This window comes from Pleurodeles waltl, chromosome 1_2, assembly GCF_031143425.1.
Source record: "Pleurodeles waltl isolate 20211129_DDA chromosome 1_2, aPleWal1.hap1.20221129, whole genome shotgun sequence".
Taxonomy (NCBI): domain Eukaryota; kingdom Metazoa; phylum Chordata; class Amphibia; order Caudata; family Salamandridae; genus Pleurodeles; species Pleurodeles waltl.
In genome coordinates, this window is record NC_090437.1 from 799,935,367 (window position 1) to 799,956,853 (window position 21,487).

Consider the following 21,487-nt stretch of genomic DNA (forward strand, 5'->3'; position numbering starts at 1 on the left):
TCTGCTACACGCTGGCCAAAAAGCAGCCTCCAGAGGTGTTGAGAGCTCATTCAACCTGGGCCCAAGCTGATACCACTTCATGGCACGCAGAGAACCTATGCTTAGCATCTGTCAGGCTGTGACGTGGGTATCACCACAAACGTTCACAAAGCACTACTGCCTTGAAAGCTAGATCTGAAGGGAAGGGCATTTCAGTCACTCTGTCCTGCAGGACTTTTTGATTTGAGTAGTTTCACAGACCCCGCCCCCAACCTTGTGAGGTACGGCTTTGGTATCTATTCTAAAGGTGAGGAATCTGTGGGTAGAAGTAGCTTTCATAGGATCAATTTGCTTGTCTTCCGTAACCATCTGTTCGATGGCATCTGTCGCTGTAGATACACATGTTCTGCATAGCTCGCCATCTGGTGTTGGGTCGGAGTGTTACAAGTTGTTTTTCTTCGAAGAAGTCTTTCGAGTCACGGGACCGAGTGACTCCTCCTTCTGTCTCCATTGCGCATGGGTGTCGACTCCATCTTCGATTGTTTTCTTTCCGCCATCGGGTTCGGACGTGTTCCTGTCGCTCCGAGTTTCGGAACGGAAAGTTAGTTAATATCAGAAGATTTTCGTCGGTATTGTTGCGTTCGGGATCGGCGTAGTTAGAGTCAACACCGCATCGAAGACCGACGCGCTCCGGTGCCCTTCGGGGTAGTTTTCGATCCCCCGTCGGGGCCTGGTCGGCCCGACCGCGTGTCGAACAACGTCGATGGAACGGACCCTGTTCCGTTTTTGTCCCAAATGCCACAACAAATACCCGTATACAGACCAACATTTGGTCTGTAACCTGTGCCTGTCGCCTGAGCACAGTGAAGAGACTTGCGAGGCCTGTCGTGCGTTCCGGTCCCGAAAGACACTCCGTGACCGTCGAGCCAGGAGACTTCAGATGGCGTCCACGCCGACAGCGCACCGAGAGTTCGAGGAACAAGAGGAAGAAGAAAACTTTTCGATCCACGAATCGGACTCCGAGGAATTCGACGATCAAAGAACCGTGAGTAAGACGTCGAAAACAACACAGAAGAAAAGTGACAAGGCCCAGGGGACGCCACTGCCACCAGACCATGGCTCCACCCTTAAATTCGGTGACCGACCATCGGCACCGAAAAAGGCCAAAACAGTGCCGAGATCGTCCGACTCCGGTCGAGACACCGGCACGCAGCCTTCTCGGGATCGAGAAAGTGCTGGAGAAAAGCAACGACACCGAGATAGCGGTGTAGAAGCGGCTCGACGCCGAGACAGCGGCACCGACGAAGATCGACGCCGAGAGGTTTCGACGCCAAAAAAGAAAAAAGCCACCTAGGAGCCGAAAAGAGATACAGGCAGGGTTTCGGTGCCGAAACAACCCGTAACCGACCCCGTTCCAGGCTCTTATACAGAGGAACAATCACTGTCCTCTCAGATGCGAAAGCATAGGTTTGAGGAAGAGCTGCAATCCACCGAAGTGGACCATACGCAAAAACGTATTTTCATACAGCAGGGAACGGGAAGAATAAGCACCCTTCCCCCTATTAGGAGAAAAAGGAGACTGGAGTTTCAAACAGACCAGGCGCCACAAACAAAAATGGTGAAAAAGGTAACTCCGCCACCCTCTCCTCCACCTGTAATTAACGTCTCACCAGCGCAAACTCCGTCACATTCCCCGGCTCACACCACCATGAGCCAAGGTGACCAGGATCAAGACGCTTGGGACTTATATGACGCCCCAGTGTCGGACAATAGTCCGGAGGCATATCCAACAAAGCCCTCACCACCAGAAGACAGCTCAGCATACTCTCAAGTGGTGGCTAGAGCAGCACAATTCCACAACGTAAACCTCCACTCAGAACAAGTCGAGGATGACTTTTTATTCAACACCCTCTCCTCCACCCACAGCTCCTACCAAAGCCTGCCTATGCTGCCAGGTATGCTTCGGCACGCAAAGGAAATATTCAAGGAGCCGGACAAAAGTAGGGCAATAACGCCAAGGGTGGAAAAGAAGTATAAGGCACCTCCTACAGACCCTGTTTTCATCACCACACAGCTGCCACCAGATTCCGTCGTAGTAGGAGCGGCTCGGAAAAGAGCCAACTCCCACACATCTGGGGATGCACCACCCCCAGATAAAGAGAGCCGCAAGTTCGATGCAGCTGGGAAAAGAGTCGCAGTACAAGCTGCAAACCAGTGGCGCATCGCTAACTCTCAAGCACTACTTGCGCGCTATGACAGAGCCCATTGGGATGAGCTGCAACACCTCATCGAGCATCTTCCCAAGGAACTACAAAAGAGGGCAAAGCAGGTGGTTGAGGAAGGGCAGAACATATCAAATAACCAGATACGTTCTTCTATGGACGCAGCAGACACAGCTGCAAGAACAATTAATACATCTGTGACCATTAGAAGGCACGCATGGCTAAGAACGTCTGGGTTCAAACCAGAGATACAGCAGGCAGTGCTCAATATGCCATTCAACGAAAAACAACTGTTCGGACCAGAAGTGGACACGGCAATCGAAAAACTTAAAAAAGACACTGACACTGCTAAAGCCATGGGCGCACTCTACTCCCCGCAGAGCAGAGGAACCTACAGCACCTTCCGCAAGACACCCTTTAGAGGGGGGTTTCGGGGTCAGGCCACACAAGCCAGCACCTCGCAGGCAACACCGTCCAGCTACCAGGGACAGTACAGGGGAGGCTTTCGGGGCCAATACAAAGGAGGGCAATTCCCTAGGAATAGAGGAAAATTTCAAAGCCCAAAAACCCCTACAACCAAGCAGTGACTCAGATGTCATTCACCCCCTCCACACAACACCAGTGGAGGGAAGAATAGGTCATTATTACAAAGCATGGGAGGAAATAACTACGGACACTTGGGTCTTAGCAATAATCCAACATGGTTATTGCATAGAATTCCTACAATTCCCTCCAAACATACCACCAAAAGCACAGAATTTATCAAAACAACATTCCGAACTCCTGGAAATAGAAGTTCAAGCACTATTGCAAAAGAATGCAATCGAATTAGTACCAAACACACAAACAAACACAGGAGTCTATTCACTGTACTTCTTAATACCAAAAAAGGACAAAACACTGAGACCAATCCTAGACCTCAGAATACTAAACACCTACATCAAATCAGACCACTTTCACATGGTCACGCTACAAGAAGTGTTACCATTGCTAAAACTACAGGACTACATGACAACCTTAGACCTCAAAGACGCGTATTTCCATATACCAATACATCCGTCGCACAGGAAATACCTACGGTTCGTATTCAAAGGAATACATTACCAATTCAAAGTATTGCCTTTTGGTTTAACAACCGTACCAAGAGTCTTTACAAAATGTCTAGCAGTAGTGGCTGCACACATCAGAAGGCAGCAAATACATGTATTCCCGTATCTAGACGACTGGCTAATCAAAACCAATTCACTAACAAAGTGCTTACAACACACAAATCAAATCATACAAACCCTTTACAAACTAGGGTTCACCGTCAACTTTGCAAATTCCAACATTTTGCCTTGCAAAGTACAACAATACCTGGGAGCCATAATAGACACAACAAAAGGAGTAGCCACTCCAAGTCCACAAAGAATTCAAAATTTCAACAAGATCATACAACGCATGTATCCAACACAAACAATACAAGCAAAGATGATATTACAACTCCTAGGCATGATGTCTTCATGCATAGCCATTGTCCCGAACGCAAGACTACACATGAGGCCCTTACAACAGTGCCTAGCATCACAATGGTCACAAGCACAGGGTCACCTTCTAGATCTGGTGTTAATAGACCGCCAAACTTACCTCTCGCTTCTATGGTGGAACAGTATAAATTTAAACAAAGGGCGGCCATTCCAAGACCCAGTGCCACAATGCGTAATAACAACAGATGCTTCCATGACAGGGTGGGGAGCACACCTCGATCAACACAGCATACAAGGACAATGGAACGTACCTCAAACAGAAATGCATATAAATCACCTAGAAATGCTAGCAGTTTTTCAAGCATTAAGGGCTTTCCAACCAATTATAACTCACAAATACATTCTTGTCAAAACAGACAACATGACAACAATGTATTATCTAAACAAACAGGGGGGGACACACTCAACGCAGTTGAGCCTTCTAGCACAGAAGATATGGCGATGGGCAATTCACAACCACATTCGCCTAATAGCGCAGTTTATTCCAGGGATCCAGAATCAACTTGCAGACAATCTCTCTCGATCACCAACAGTTCCACGAATGGGAAATTCAACCCCAAATTCTAAACACTTACTTCAGACTCTGGGGAACACCTCAAATAAACTTGTTTGCAACAAGAGAGAACGCAAAATGCCAAAACTTCGCATCCAGACACCCACACAGGCAGTCCCAAGGCAATGCCCTATGGATGAACTGGTCAGGGATATTTGCCTACGCTTTTCCTCCTCTCCCTCTCCTTCCTTATCTGGTAAACAAATTGAGTCAAAACAAACTCAAACTCATTTTAATAGCACCAACTTGGGCAAGGCAACCCTGGTACACAACACTGCTAGACCTATCAGTAGTACCCCACATCAAATTGCCCAACAGGCCGGATCTGTTAACACAACACAACCAACAGATCAGACATCCAGATCCAGCATCGCTGAATCTAGCAATCTGGCTCCTGAAATCCTAGAATTCGGACACTTACAACTTACCCAAGAATGTATGGACGTCATAAAGCAAGCCAGAAGGCCGTCCACTAGGCACTGCTATGCAAGTAAATGGAAGAGGTTTGTCTGCTACTGCCATCATAATCAGATCCAACCTTTACACGCAACTCCAAAGGACGTAGTGGGTTACTTGCTTCACTTACAAAAATCTAACCTAGCCTTCTCTTCCATTAAAATACACCTTGCGGCAATATCCGCATACCTGCAGACTACCTATTCAACTTCCCTATATAGGATACCAGTCATTAAAGCATTCATGGAAGGCCTTAAAAGAATTATACCACCAAGAACACCACCTGTTCCTTCATGGAACTTGAATGTTGTCTTAACAAGACTCATGGGTCCACCTTTTGAACCCATGCACTCTTGCGAAATACAGTTCCTAACCTGGAAGGTTGCATTTCTCATCGCCATTACATCTCTAAGAAGAGTAAGCGAAATTCAGGCGTTTACAATACAAGAACCTTTTATACAACTACACAAAAATAAAGTCGTCCTAAGGACTAATCCTAAATTTTTACCAAAGGTTATTTCACCGTTCCACCTAAATCAAACAGTGGAACTACCAGTGTTCTTCCCACAGCCAGATTCCGTAGCTGAGAGGGCACTACATACATTAGATGTCAAAAGAGCATTAATGTACTACATTGACAGAACGAAAAACATCAGAAAGACTAAACAACTATTTATTGCATTCCAAAAACCTCATGCAGGAAACCCAATATCAAAACAAGGTATAGCCAGATGGATAGTTAAATGCATCCAAATCTGCTACCTTAAAGCAAAACGACAACTGCCCATTACACCAAGGGCACACTCAACCAGAAAAAAAGGTGCTACCATGGCCTTTCTAGGAAACATCCCAATGCAAGAAATATGTAAGGCAGCCACATGGTCTACGCCACACACGTTCACCAAGCACTACTGTGTAGACGTGTTATCCGCACAGCAAGCCACAGTAGGTCAAGCCGTGTTAAGAACATTATTTCAAACCACTTCCATTCCTACAGGCTGAGCCACCGGTTTTGGGGAGATAACTGCTTACTAGTCTATGCAGAACATGTGTATCTACAGCGACAGATGCCATCGAACTGAAAATGTCACTTACCCAGTGTACATCTGTTCGTGGCATCAGTCGCTGTAGATTCACATGTGCCCACCCACCTCCCCGGGAGCCTGTAGCAGTTTGGAAGTTAGCTTCAACTTTGTACATTTGTATATATATTATTTTAACCTTAAATAGGTACATACTTAGTCACTCCATTGCATGGGCACTATTACTACAACACAACTCCTACCTCACCCTCTGCGGGGAAAACAATCGAAGATGGAGTCGACGCCCATGCGCAATGGAGACAGAAGGAGGAGTCACTCGGTCCCGTGACTCGAAAGACTTCTTCGAAGAAAAACAACTTGTAACACTCCGACCCAACACCAGATGGCGAGCTATGCAGAACATGTGAATCTCCAGCGACTGATGCCACGAACAGATGTACACTGGGTAAGTGACATTTTCATTCTGGTGCATACTGTATATAGCGATACTTTGAAGGTGAGTAATGTTCACTTATAATATCAACCAGAAAAATTGTTAAGGAAGGGAAATAGCTTGTTCATCTTGTCACTGATTGCTGCATTGCTCTTTGTCTATATGAGCTTTAATAAGGGTATTCTCATATGACATGAATGATTTAGTCCTTCATGAATTTTCCAGTAAAGCTCACATTTAGAGAATACATTTTTTTAGGGGGCGAAGGAAGTGGTCATGGGAATTAAAAAAATATATATATTTTTTTAATTGTAAATGAGTGGAAGATGCTAGCCATATCCATAGTTTTAAAATAGCCTTTCCCACTGTTAACCTTCAGTTATCTCTCCTTTGACTGCAAAATGCTGGCTGGATCCTCCAAATGCATTATGCCGTTCCTTTTTAGGTATCACCTACAGTGTGCATGCGCTACCTGCGAAAGCTGTTATAAAAAAGAAATCATAAACGGGCTTAGAACCCGCCCATTGTTTACCTCTACTTATCGTTGGTTGGCTCCCACGTCACTCGCGTTTATTTATTTACCATTAGTCAGCACCTCCTCCTCCTCCTCTTCTCAGCTTCCTCCAGGGATTTCTTTGCGTGTCCATGCCATGGAGCATGGGCCAAGTGCAGCTTCCTGTCGCCAGTGTCCTCCCACTGGCCGCAGGCTCCTGCAGGTATTCTTTTGTTATTTTTCAGCATCCACTGTTAGTGCATGTCCACAAATAACTCCCCTTCACCCCGCCTGTGTTTCCCCACCATCCCCACACTCCATTGTTTCCCCCCCACCTGTTCTCGGATGTGTTGCCCCCAACACCCTACAACCTTTTTATTTATTTTTATTTTTTTAAAACATGTTGCCCAGCAATGCAGGCCACTGTGCAACATGGCTTAAAGGAAAAAGAGATATGGTGTGGTCAGTGCTGAATGTGTCATAGTAATTTCTTTTCCTTTAAGCCATGTTGCGCAGCATGTAATAAAAATTGACAAAGCCACAAGATTTTGCATAAGCGAAACGTATTGGACTATGCCAATGCTTGTTATTTAAAGAGGGCACAATTCCTTCTGTCTTCTATCTCTTTCTCACCATCAGTGCATGGGTGAATAAAGAATTATATGGGAAAAGGGTAACTTAGTAGGCTGGAGTTCCTTCACCCCCTATGCTCTAGGAAGGCAGAATCCTTGCTCACCACCCCATTATAACCTGGGGTGTAGGGGCACGACTCAGTAGAGACAGGAGTGGCACCCTTGTATTTGGTTTTCATTTGGATTTGTTACCATAGTCTTCCAGTTTAGGTGCACTGTAAATAAAAAGGTGTTACCGCCAAAAGGAGTTAACTGTCATTAGGTCAGCTATTCTCAAGAGCACTGGGCTTCATTCCTTGCATTGCGGTTTACTCTTACTAATCTTTCTACAGGGAAGAAAGGGGAGATTTTAAAGGGACCTAACTGGAGCATGTCACAATTTACCATTTTGGGATATTAGAAATTAAAGCCCTGTGCGTTCTACCTCTGTAGATGTTTGAGGAGGACTGGTGTGTTCAGTTGTGCTCTGAAGAGCCATTCCTTTCATAGTCATGCAGACCTGGCCCTCCTAGACTTTTCCATTCTTATTGTATGAATGATCATGATCCAGCATTATTGTGCAAGGGATGGGCATGCCAGGCAGATCAGTAGTGGAAAAATCTACCCCAGACTGGCCTGTGGCTTGGGTCCCAGAGGCATTGCATGATTGGCTACATGACAGTATGACTCTCTTATATGTTACGTAGTTATTAACAAAAAAACAAGACATCCTTTCAGATTGTCTTTTGAAGTATGCCTCCCTGAGATCACACTTGATCAGTGTTGGGTGTCTATTTTTTTTTTGTGGTTCACCTGTCAGTCACAGTAGATACATAGCGCTAATATATCTGTTCAGTGGGGAAAACTGGCTACGGTCACTTAAGGTAGAATGTATTATATCAACTCCTCTTAGCAACATTTAGTTTTCCTAGTGAGGAACTGCAAGTCAATGTACACCCCTGTGCTAATTAGGAACAGTACGAGTGAAGTTGCAAAAATTATAAGCTTGTTTGATTTCTCTCTCCTTCATGGCTTTTACGAAGGCAGTGAGAAAATGGCACTGTTCCTTTTACTGTGTTTTCAAAAGCTCTTGTTCATTTTCACAGCCCCCACTGATGTACATATTTTCAGAATATTTTGTAGTTGGGCGATTGAAAAACATAAAAGATTTAGATAAAACTGACAACATTCAAGTAATTTATTCTCACCATATATATTTGAACCATAGTTTGCTTTATATGGGAATTGATGCTGTTAGCAGCTGGTAGAAGGCAACATTTTTCACAAGGGACTGTAGGAAGCTGGCATGGTGTGTGGTGAGCACCTATGGTGTTATCACCTTATACAAGTCCAGGTATCCCCTATTAATGAGGTGTAGAGAGTGTCTAGGAAACCAGGGCTCTCTAGAGGTAGATGTGGATGAGCAGCCAATACTTGACTAGAAGACATGAAAAGCTTATGCAATACCACTACAGTCACCCAGCACTTACACACATGAAAGAACCACACAGTGTTACAAAAGTAAAGGTACTTTATTATAGTAAAACAAATACTAAAATACTGAGTATGCAATACTCCAATAGGAGGTAAGTAAACACACTATTATGTACACATTAGAAGTCAGTGATTAGCATAGAAAGCAATAGCAAATAGTAAAAACAATATCAAATATTGAATGCCCTAGGGGAAGACCAAACCATATAAGTAAGTGGAATGTTAAAGGCAGTCCTCCACCCAAGGAAGTGGAATCAGTAGAGAGGAGCTGGAGGAACTAGGAACTTCAAAAGGTAAATACCAGGGTGCCCCCAGCGACCAGGAGAGAAGAGGTAAGTACCTGGGTTTTCCCCAAACCCACAGGGGAACTTTGTAAAAGGGCTGTGCGAGACCCAAACAAGAATGGAAGAAACTAAAGGTGGATCCTGACAGAAGAGGACCTGCAAAAGAAGGGGACCAAGTCGAGTTCCAGTTGGAGTGTCTGGCCGTGGCAGGAGCCACTACCCACCATTCTATGGATGCAGGGCCAGGTCGAGGGTGGATGAAGAAAGTCAACAGTACAGCACAGGAGCAGAAGAGGAGTTCCAGGAGTGATGTCCCAAGTAGACGGTCGTGTTGCAGTAGGTCAGTGCTACTGGAAAACCACCAACAAGCCTTTTCAAATGCAAGAGTCGGAGAAGAAGGTTTTGCAGGGCTAAAGAGGACCAGCAAGGCCCATAGTACCCCCACAGGCGACCCACCGACAGCAGGCACAGAATTCACAGTGAGGCCCACTCAGCACCCCTGGAGAGGAGTCCCACATCACTGGAGCAGCAGGCGGGAGACTGTACTTTGCAGGGAAGAGTGCTGGAAGCTGGGGCTACACAGAGCCTAAAGAGCCCTTGGAGGAGGAACAAACAAGCCTTGGTAGCTGCAAGAGTAACAGTGCACAGGAGTACTATCCTGCAAGGAGAGGCAAGGGCTTACCGTCTCCCTGCCAACAATGGACAGCTGGTAGAGACGACCAAGGGGACCACTCCAGACCACCACCTGTGATGCAGGATCCACGCAGTTCCGAACGAAAGATGATCCACCCAGCCAGTCAACGTTGCAGTTGATGCCTCCGGGTGCAGGGGAGTGACTTCTTCACTCTAAGGGAGATTCCTCTTGCTTCTTGTGCAGGCTGAAGACTCGTTGCCCTCAGAGGATGCACAGCCAGGGAAATGTTGCAGTTGCTGGAAGGAGCTGGAGAAACACTGTAGCAGAGTAGAGTTGCAGATTGTCAGTTCCTGGAGGGTCCAGTTGCAGTCCTGGTGGCCAGAAGATGAAGTAAACAATGCTTGGGAGTCCTGCAGGAATCTTGCATGCCGAATCTGAAGACCCACCAGGGAGGGAGACCTTAAATAGCCCAGGAAGGGGGATTGGTCACCTAGCAGGATGACCACCTAACAGGAGGGGGCTGTGATGTGACCTGCTTGACCTGGCCACTCAAGGGCCTCTGCCCATCTTGGATTCAAGATGGCAAAATCAACTGGTCAGAGCAGGGCCGGGGGTCCCTGGATTGGTGCAAACCGGTTTATGCAAGGAGGGCACCAGATGTGCCCTTCAAAGCATACCGGTGGCTTGAGGAAATTACCCCACCCAAGCCATGTAACACCTCTTTCCAACAGGAGAGGTTGTTGCCTCCCTCTCCCAAAGGAAATCCTTTGTTCAGCCTTCCTCTACTTGAGCTGGTCAAGCACCAGAAGGGCAGAAATCTATCTGAGGGTGTGGCGGCAGTGCGGGCTGCATGGAAAACCCCAGTAGACTGGTAGGAGCAATGCTGCGTGTCCTCTAAAGAGCCCCAAGAATGCATGGAATAATACAACCAATACTGGCAACAGTATTGGGGTATGATTTCGACATGTTTGATAACAAACATGCTCAGGTTCGGATTTACCATTATGTAGCTGGACACAGTGTCCAGTGTCCAGTACACGGGTAAAATGGCTTCCCCGCACTTGGGAACTCCAGGGAAATGGAACTGGAGTTCGTAGGGCTCACACACTGGTATCTGCACCCTGCCCTCTTGGCTAGGAGGGCCTGCCCATAGGGGTGACTTACAGTGACGTGGTGCAGTGACCTCTAGTGAAAGGGTGCATGCACCTTTTCACGTAGGCTGCAATGGCAGGCCTGCAGACACATTTTGCTTGGGCTCTTATGGGTGGCACAATAAGAGCTGCAGCCCATGGGTAACTCCTGGTGCCCCAGTGCCCTGGGTACCTAAGTAGCGTATACTAGGGACTTACATGTGGGCACCAGTAGGCCAATTGTGGGGAGTGCTAAGTCATAAGCAACCAAATTTAGAGAGAGAGAGAGAGAGAGCACATTCACTGTGGTCCTGGGTAGCAGAATCCCAGTGAACACAGTCAAAACATACTTACAGCAGGCAAAAAGTGGGGATAACCATGCCAAAAAGAGAGTACTTTCCTACAGGGACTAACTTTGATTCATCGCAGATCAGAGACACAGTTTATTACCATTCATTTCTATAGCAGATTGTGGGATGGCACAGAAAGCTCCCTGGACCTATGGATTGGGAAGAAGTCTGAATTAGCCAGAAGCAGCATGGTTAGCACGTAACCATTAACAAATGGTTATTTATGTTCACTTTCAGCTGTCTCGTTTAATGACACAGATAATGGGCTGCGGTATGTGGCATCCATTGTTCATATTGTATTTGCCCATTGACTTTGTTTCCCTTAGCATATCTTTGTGCCTGTGTTCTATGAGGAAGGTGAACTTTTTTTGACCACTTTAAGTTAGTTTATGAAGACATGCAATGAATATGTTTATTTTGCTACTGTTTGTTCTGCTCACCCCCAATGTTGTCATACTTGCTTAATAATCCGCCTATTTTACCTATATTTTTCATTCATTTGGCCACCTCTCAAGTTTCAAAACCTGCGCACTTTTATTCTAGCTAGAGAAGCATAAAAATGGGAATGACATCTAGTTTGGCAAGCCATTCCTTTGCGTTTCGTCCTTGATCCTCCATTACTTTTTTTCAGCCACTTTGGTTAGCAGCATTAGAGACTAAGAGCCTGATTTAGATCTTGTCAGTAACGGTCTTGCCATTAACTTTTTGACGGAAAACCTATCTGCTGCTGCGACAGTCCGTCTGCCGTATTTAGATGTTGATGGTCCCATAGACGAAAGCCGACATTGGAACGGCTGTCTCTGCAAAGAAACACCACCCACGGTGGGAGAGGGAAATGTGGCTGATGATGGAACCCCAGGCACTCTTCCCGCCGTGCAGATTTGAATGTGCCGTACCACCAAGAAAGTGGTGGTCCATGTTTGAGTTGGCAGATGGGGGAGAGGGGTGAAAACCCACCTTTTTCCCCATTCCACCCCGGCTTCAACTGGACACGACTAGAAAACACCTGCCGTCACAGTAGCCGACGACCCATGGAGAAAACATGATCATCCTGACCCCCTTGCTGGACTCGAAGGTACGTTGGGTGGGCACTGTACGGGACATCGGGAGCACTCAAGTCATATACATTTCACAGTGATTTTTTTAAATCATTGTGGAATGGATGTGTGCGGTACACAGTGGTGTCACGCATGGCTGGGGGCATACTGGCATAACACGCATATCACACACTAAACAACTATCATTGTGGTGTTTTCATTCATTGCAAAATGAATGCTGGACCCACAGTTACATTACATTCACACTGGACAACGGTGTCCATCTGTGTGCATTGCAAGGGGACCTGTATGGGTAGGTTTGTGCCATCTGTTGTGTAGGTGTGTATGTGTGGCTGTACGTGTATGTGTGGATAGTCTGAGATGGAGGAAGCTGGAGTGGGTGGTGTGGTTGTATCTGTATGTGTGTCACTTGTATGTGAGACCCATGTGTATGTTGTGTTGCGGCGTGACACATTCAGGTGAGCATTGTTGTTGTGTGGCGGACGCTGTCATGTTGTGTGTAGTTTTGCTTATGTGTGTTTGTGTAGCTTAGTGTGTAGTTGTGTTGGTTGTTGTGGTTGTGTTGTGTGTGGGTGCAGTGTCAGTAGTGTGTGTGTGTATGTTGTTTCATGGATGTATGTCAGTGTGTGTGTTTTCGGCATGTACGAGTTGTGTTGGAATTGTAATGGATGATGATGTGAATGTGGTGTGTTGTAGAGTATGTTTGCTGGGGTACACATAGGGCTAAGGGACAGTGTGTGTGTGTGTGTGTCACTTAACTCTATTGCATAGCCTCTGCCACTGTATGAAGTCCATAGAGTCCTGCTGCCCTCTCCTTCCGTCAGCACTCCGTCGCCATTCAATCAGCTTGCAGAACTGTAACATCTACGGCAGGGGGAACAAAGTTGGCTTGATGGTATTTTCAAGTCCACCATCGACACAGCTGGGCGCTAACAAAGCCAACATCTAAATCAGGCCAAAAACAGATGTCTGGTTTAATAAGTCCTGTGCCCGCTAGGCTCCATCAACTATCCTATCAGGGGAATGTAATTTGTCCTGGAGCAGAACGAGTCCTTTTGTTCTTTTCAGTTGGTTCATCCATTCCAAATGCCTTCAACTGGTACTTTAGAAGACCAGTTCCAAACAGTGCAGAACTCATCAGTATTCTCTTGCTTTAGCTGTGTGACAAATATTTGAAGACTAGGGCCCTCATTACGACTTTGCCAGTTTTTTTTTAAAAAAACGCTGCAGTCAACAGACTGTCAGTGCTGGCAGTCTGCTGACCACCATATTAGGGGACCTGAAAGGAATTCCGCCTGTTTACGGGCCGAAATCCACCCCGTCAGCCTGGCTGACGGAATTGAAGAGGCGGTTCCAGCACCGCCATAGCAACAAAAAAAACGCCAGCCGTATTATGATAGGTAATATGGCGTTGCGGAGTCCTGTTGGCGGTGTGGTGCTGGCACCAGGACCCATCCCTTCCCGGACAGCCACCTCGCCGGAAAAGGTAAGTTGATCGTCCAAAAGGGGGGGTGTTGGGTGCATGTGTATGGTGTGTACATGTATGTGTGTCTGAATGGGTGTGTGTGTATGTATGTTTGCTTGAAGGCTGTGTGTCTGCATGTATGCGGAGGGGAGGGGGATGTTGGGGTGTGTGTGTGTTTGTATGCAGAGGGGTCGGGGTATCTGAGTGAGTGTATGTGTGCGAATGGGGGTGTCTGGATGTATGCATGCGGTTGGGGTGTGTGTCTGCATGTATGCACAGGAAAGGGGGTGTCGGGTTGTGAGTGAGTAGGTGTGTGTATTGGGATGCATGTGAGTTGGGGTACAAGTCTGCGAGTGAGTGGGGGTGTCTGTCTGCAAGTGTGCGGATGAGGGGGTTGTGTGCCACGTGTGCGCATGTGGAGGGGTGTGTGTATGTGAATGTTTGCGTGCGTGAAAGGGGGTGTGCATGAATGCGGAGGGGGTGGGAGTGTGAATGATTGTGGAGAGGGTGCGTATGTGTGAGTGGGGGTGTGTGTGTATGTCACTGAGAGAGGGTGGGAGTGTTTGTAGGGATATGTGCGGTTGGGTAGGCAGGTGTTTGCAAGTGTGTGGGTGGTGCATGGAGGTGTGTGGGTGTGGGTGCTGGCAACAGGAATGGGTATGGGTGCGTTTCTGCTAGGGTTTTCGTGGCGGTGCGGCCGCCACAAAAATCCTTGTGGTTTGCTGCCTCGTAATGCGGGCGGCGGCCTGCAGCCTGCCGGCAGCCTGGAGGAGCTCACCGCCAGCCGCGGCCAAACCCCACAACTTGTAATGCTGTGGTCTTTACCGCAGGGTCCGCGATGGTAAGACCGCCACCACGAAGCTGGTGGTCTTATGACCACCAGCCTCGTAATGTGGGCCTTGGTGTCTACTCAAGTCAGCAAGTCATTGCACATAGGCAGCTTTTACACCAGTCCTTGTTTGAGCCCTTCCTTTTCATAGTGCACCTTTAAGGCAGATGCTGTTTTATATGTGGGTTTAATGTTAGAGTTTTTTGTACATCTCTGCTGTCAAGTATTCTTAAACAGCTTACGGAAACCTTCCATACTTCCATTATAGGAGCTGCTCCTGTCTCTGTTGCTGAAGAGAATAATAGCTGATAGCAGCAATTCTGCAATAACTACCAAATTGTAAGCACATGAAGAAAGTCCTCCCAAAATCACACTGTGTGTCTTACATAAAGGCTGTGGAGAAAAACTAATGAAGGGATTGTGAATGTATAAGACATTCTCCTAGACTCTGACACTCCTCCTAAAAAGTAAATCTTGAAGAAAGATGTTTTAATGAAATGGCAATAGCTGTAGATATTTCAATGTCTCGAGAAAACAACTGTATTCACAAAGGGATGTCTGTATTACCAAAGGAGAAACCATTTTGATCTAGCTTCCTTTTCATTACACTTTTGCAGACTTCTTGTACGTTTCAAGAGATCCCTCCTGCTATACTGAGGTCTTACAGCCAAACAATTACTAATTATAATTTACCAAAAATTGCCCTCATTGTATCAGTTGTTGAGTGTAAGCCAAATTAATTCTCATTTATACTCAAAACCAGGACTTAAAGAGAATTAATTTACTTTGAAGTATGTTTAATTTAAGGAATAATATTGCATCTAAAGTTCCCCTTTGTGTGCTGCATTGACTCATTTTAACTGCTATCTTTGGCACTTGTTTGTCTAAGCTCATGACCACCTGCCCTCTGATTCAAGTATATAGGTCTTCACAATTGTACAGTTTGTAAAGCTGTCAGTACAGGTGTTCTCAGACATGTGTGACTCATGTTGTTAAGGTGAAAAGATGCTCTTAGCTTAGACACCATGCTAAACTGCTAGATGTATCCTTTAATATTCAAAACCAACTTCCTAAAATTTCTGTCCTGCACCTTATTGGGACCATGTCTCACGAAAAAACTGCCCAGGCTTGACCCCATAATTCTGTCGTAATAGGAATATAATCAGGCATGAATTCACTACAAATTGATCTACAATGTGAAACATCTGGCTCGTGTTCCTGAAAACGGTGTCCTTTCTCAAACCTACTAAATGCTCAAGGATTGATGGCAGGTGTGTCCTTAAACTGATTTAAAAATATGAATAAAATTCAGGACACTTCCGGAAATTGCATATTAAGTCCTGGTGATTGAATATGGAGATCTACTAGGATAAAAACGTAATTGTTCCTTGATAAAAGAGATTAAACAGTTTGAGATTTGTTCTGAGAGAATTGAAAAAATACCCTTGGTGATTGATTTCCATTAGGGTCTCAGCGCTGTTCCACCTTGCCCAAAAAAGAAGTAGTTAGAATAACCGCTCTGGGCACTTACTATTGTCCTGCTGCATAGTAAGACTTCATATCATATGTATTCAGACAGTGGCCATTGGGGGAAATGCCCAGAATGTGAAGAGTGGTATTCTTTCTTCAGAGATTCAAAATTTAAGTGCTCTGTAGGAAGGGTGAGTTGGTGATTGCACAGATCCGAGGACAATCAACAATCCTGAATGTTTTAGAGTGTATTTAAGGGATGTTGTTTTTCAATGTGTACATAAAATCGTCACAAATACTAGTTTTAAATGCAGTGTTAATGCCTTTGAAAATGTATTTCTTGTGAAGCATTTTCCACAAACACAAGACATACAAAGAGAAAACAAACATGTATTAAATTAAACCAAACCTGCATTGCTAATTATTTCTTTAATGGTAAGTAAGATGCCCTCAATGTTTTCATGGGGTCAGTATTCTGAAGTAAGTAATATGCAAGGGATCTATTTTCTTTGGTAATGTTTCATACATACCCAAAAATTACCTTTTCACTATTTTGTGCCATTCAGTTGAGAGTTTAAGTAGGAATATAATTTTACCTCAACAATATTACAGTGATAGTGATGTTATTGTAGTGCTTCTGGGCAAAATATGTAAAACAAAATAAATTGCAATACATCATATTACCATCATAGTCTTGTTTAACAGCTAATAGTGAGTGGTTGTTAGTGGCATAAATAAATGTTTTAAAAGTTCAGTAGCCCAGTGTTGATGTGCACAGACTTCATTAATGTTTACCCATAAAGCTGCCATTCAGTTTAATTTGATATTTTCAGAGGTGATCAGTAATGATCCTTGGTTTCAGAACTATTTGGGACTGTTCATACTTACAATTGTTATTTTTTCCATTCCTTATTAGCATTCCTATTGTTCTTGTTTATCATTCCTTTCCCCTGAATTTTTATCTGTGGTTGGATCTTTATTTAATTTGTTTCTTCATTTTCGTTCAGACACAATTATTAGCATAAAATGATCTGTTTCAGGATTGTCTTGGGGATCATCACAAAGAAGAACATATTAGAACATCTCGAGCAACTAAAGCAGCACATCGAGCCCCTGGTGATTAGAACTACAACATCTCCTTTTCCTCCTACTTCTCCTCCTCCTTACTAGATACGTTAGAAGTCAGGATGCATGAAACTTGTGAACTGTTCAGTCACTTTGACATCAGCTGAACAGCATGGACCTGGCACCATGTCGTTAAGTTACTTTATGCAGCAAGCATATCCTACATTTCTTTGAATGTAATTATTTGTAGGAATGGGACAAAGACAGTAACTTAACTCTGCAACAGTTGAACCAACTGTTATGTCTGTTAGACAGACTTGCCAAATTTTCTGCTTTGTAAGAAACTGAAGATATAGAATGAGCTTCATGTATTTAGAATTTGATTGGGAAGGGATGTAGGAAATCCAATTTGTTTTGCGTTCCAATAGCTTCTTGGTGACTAGATTTACAGGTTTGTCTGTTGCTGGATTTGTAACCAGAGACATCAGCTTTGCCCTCTTATATTTGAAAGAGAACACCTAATGTGACAAATAATGATATTCCCACTATTCTCCTCACTAGACCTTTCTTAAAGATACAAACCAGTAGAAGAAACTGCATTGCAGTTAACGCCGTTGACAGTGAGATTGGTTATAACAGAAATGGTTATTTGTTTTTATTGCTCTTTTCCCTCACTTATGAAGGTGCATAGAACTAAGCATCAACACTCATGTTTAAGTTGTTGTCCTAGAAAATGTTGTATGTCACAAATGAGTCCTGAAGTTGCATCTGAGGTGAGGCAAATGCAACCCAGCACACGGCAAAAAAAAACCCTGTCTCACCAATAGATCACAAGTTATTTGTTTTACAGTTTATCATAAGTTAGCATTGCGAGCCATGCAATTGTTGTTCCTGTCAAACTGTTGCAGTCCTAGCATTGCATAGAATGAAACCCAGAATTGAAAATGTGTGTTTTACTCATAACTTTAACTCCCTTCTTTGTTATGCATCCATGCAAGTCCAAGGCTGAGCCTTTTAAAGGTGAGCCCACTGTTTGGTTTTACTATGCAGTTGTACGGCAGCACATGCCATGTATGTCTAAACCATGCATGTGCCCCTTTGCAACTTGATTGCCTGTCAATAATCTGATATGGGGAGGGAAAGTCAATGTATGGGTTAGATCTCAATGTACTTTTGAATAAATCAGAATCACAGGGGTGTTGAGGCAGGATCATGTGAGCACCATTTTGTTTTAATCCAGTGGATTTAGTGTATCTGATAGATATTTATTGAGACGTATATGAAGACTAAGGCATCACTAGGTGGCAATATTTTTTATAGTTGTTGTGGAAGACTATACTGCATTAATAACATTGAACAAGTTGTTCATGGACAACTAACACATTTACTCTACATTGCGTGTGATTGAGTCTTTGAGTGCTGTTTTTTCCTTTAAAATTAGTAGTCCTTATTTCAGCAGCAATATATTTGGAAACTGAAAACAACACCCCCTTTCCTAACTACAGATGTTTGTCAGTAGTTAGCATATATGTAAGTTACTCAGTCCCACAGCCATTTTTTATATGAAGTTTAGTAAATTAAAACTTTTGTTGAGCTGATAAAATATGTTTTTATATATTCAGTTTTAGCGTGCATTAAGGATTGGCTTCATATGCAGATTTATTTTTTTAACTGTCATTAAAAAAATCCTAATTTTACTCAGTAATTGGAGACAAATAGTATGCAATAGCAAACAAAAACTTAAGTAAACTCTTTTGTGGTACGAATCATAGAATGTTGAACATTCAAGTCTACATGCATGGCATTATATAACAATGAGTACTGGCTTACAATGTTTCTCTGTCTTTGATGTCAGAATTTAGAGGGGAATGAAATGTGTTTATTACTATTAGAAGACACCACAGCCCTTAACCTCTCTAGACACTGGTGGTCTGCTTTCACCAACTGAACACATACATTCTACTTATCAAAGCAAATGGCTTTTTTACCCATGTTTTAACCATGTGTGTGGTTCACAAAACATGGATCTACACTTGCAAAACCATATACTCTCACATTATATTTTTCTGTAAGTAAATCTCGTACCAGAGTCTTGGACTGGCCATTCCAGGGTGAGATGGACCTAGGAAAATTGAGAACACAGTTTTGTGGTTATTCTCATTCTTTTCCACAACTGAGGACAGGAGTTAATCCATTTCCATCGTGGGAATAGAAAGGTAGCATACCAAAGTTAGTGGGGGAGTAGGGTAAGGTTTTAGCATTAACAGGGAACAGTATCTTTCCCCATATAAGAAAAAATACATCAAAGTGCAAACTAGGTAATGTGATACATTTTCGCATGTGCAATTGTGAAATAAATAATTTGATCCAAACATAGGAAAAAACTATCAAGCCAGCTTTGTCTTTTACTGAAATGAGGACTCAAGCTAGCATGGACCATCTACATTTTATGTCCAGCCAGCAGCATTGCTGAAGCCTCAAACTCCATTTTTAATTATTTTAAAGTAAAATACTTTATGTATAGATTCCAAAACACCAGTCAGAAGAATAAAGTTTTTGTAAGCATATTACCCTTTCTAGATGGGTTGGCCTTAAAAGCTATATTTACTTTTGTCTGTTTCCTGAACTAATGTGCTCCCTTTGCCAAAGTGAAGGTAAAAACTAAATTGTAATGATTTTCATTGGTAACTAGAAATTGGTATTTCAGCGGATTGGAGTCTTGAGTATTATAATTTGAATTTACTTTTTCAGTTTTGGGATTCCATACATAAAAATATACAACATTCACCCAGTTTCTAGAAAAGTAATAAACAATTAAATAATTTCTTAACTACTTGGTTTCATAATTAGCCTGTCCTTATTATACTTCCAAGAACCACAAAAAATAATTCTGCTTATTCTGCATGCAAGTGTGTCATGCCTAAATCATCCTGCGGTTTGCCGCTAGCCCCATTACTCTGGTATAACAAATTCTATTAAGTTCCCCAGGACCTTTAGAAATGTGCACTCTGCCTCAATATTTAAAGCATGTAAACTTTCAAGTCTACAAACCTGCATTATCTGATTCCTCCTCTCACGAAAGATGGTGGCTGATCTGCCTTCCATCCTGCTTTCTAAGTAAGGGTGCTACCAACATGCTAATGATTATCAGTTTCCAATTATTGGCCAATGTGAGAAAAACTACCTAACAGGGCTATCACAGAGTTAAGGGGTGTGAAGTCTGTCTCTCCTTGCATTTTAAACTCCATTCCAATTATTTTTTAAATTTGTGGAACATCGTCAAGAAATGTAGTTGAAAGTACTAGAAATGTGAAAGTAAACCTCTTGTGGGGTAAAGGGTTTCCTGTCCAGATTTGATGTTTTTATGCCAAAATACTTCAAAGTATTTGAAATCCAGATCGTAATACTATTCATAAATAAATGAAGAACTAGAGTGGTAGTCCAGAAAAACAAATTATCATCAGTGTGATTAATGAAAGAAAACCATCCAGTCCCAGTCAGATCAAGATTGTTGTCTTGATCTGATTGGCGCTGAGTAACATGAAAGCTTTTAGTAGCTCCTACCATGATTTTATCTAAAAGAAAAGTGTTACAGCATAGATATTTATGTGATAGCGGCATCTAGTTGCAGATTCCTTACCATAGAATTACCCCAGTCACCAGTCTGATCTGGAGATTTTTCTTGAGCAGTACCACTGTGTGCCGTTAGGTGGTGTCGATTGGTTCCTCATGCACGCCGGATATGACATTGCGGTCCCTATATAGGCACCACCTCGACTGTCAGTTTTTTTTTTTTTTCCACACTAGCCAATACTGATCCAAAGAAAGAGCTACCCCTCAGTCACTTTTTGACTGGCCTCTTTTCTAATTTTAATTTTTTTACTTTTTTGTCAAAGCTTTTTGAGTATTTACACTTATGGGGCGTTGAGGGATGTCTTATCGAAAGACTGGATTCAAGCACTGTGGATCCTGCCATTGGGTGATGTCTGTGAAGGATCCGCACCTCATGTGCCTTTGGTGTCTGGAGGGCGACCACGACTTGAGGTCGTGCTCAGAGAGCTGGGCCATGAATCTGCAGGCTTTCAGGGAGCGGAGCGGTTCCTAAAGCTGACGGCAGCCCGGTGCTCGGCTGCGCACAAGTCCCGATCTCAGTTGAGAGGAAGATCTCTGGAACGGTTGCTGAGCTCCCCCTGTTGTTCATTACACTCCAAATCCTTGGGACATTCGGGTAAGTTCAGGTATAAGAAGCAGTCGAAGAAGGCAAAACGTTCTTCGGTTTCACCATGTCCATTGGCCAACGAGGCGAGGGAGCGTCCATCTGCAGAGCCTGCGTCGGGGCTGACTTTGCATTTCCCAGAGTTTCCTGGAGCCGGAGCGATCCCTGCCTAGCTA

The 21,487-nt window shown here is 43.9% G+C and overlaps 1 protein-coding gene across 8 annotated transcripts in view; it reads left to right on the forward strand.

Annotated features, from left to right (window-relative positions):
• Positions 1–21,487, forward strand: part of CLCN3 (chloride voltage-gated channel 3) — a 517,267-nt gene that overhangs the window by 482,506 nt on the left and 13,274 nt on the right. For 3 of the 8 annotated variants that reach the window (XM_069244205.1, XM_069244251.1, XM_069244211.1), the window contains one exon: positions 17,071–17,146. The exons of 3 other annotated variants lie outside the window; for them this stretch is intronic. In XM_069244205.1, coding sequence (XP_069100306.1) covers positions 17,071–17,146 — 76 coding nt within the window. Of the gene's footprint in view, positions 1–17,070; positions 18,116–21,487 lie in introns of all 8 variants that reach the window. 2 more of the 8 variants (XR_011205536.1, XR_011205538.1) reach the window with 1 other exon arrangement.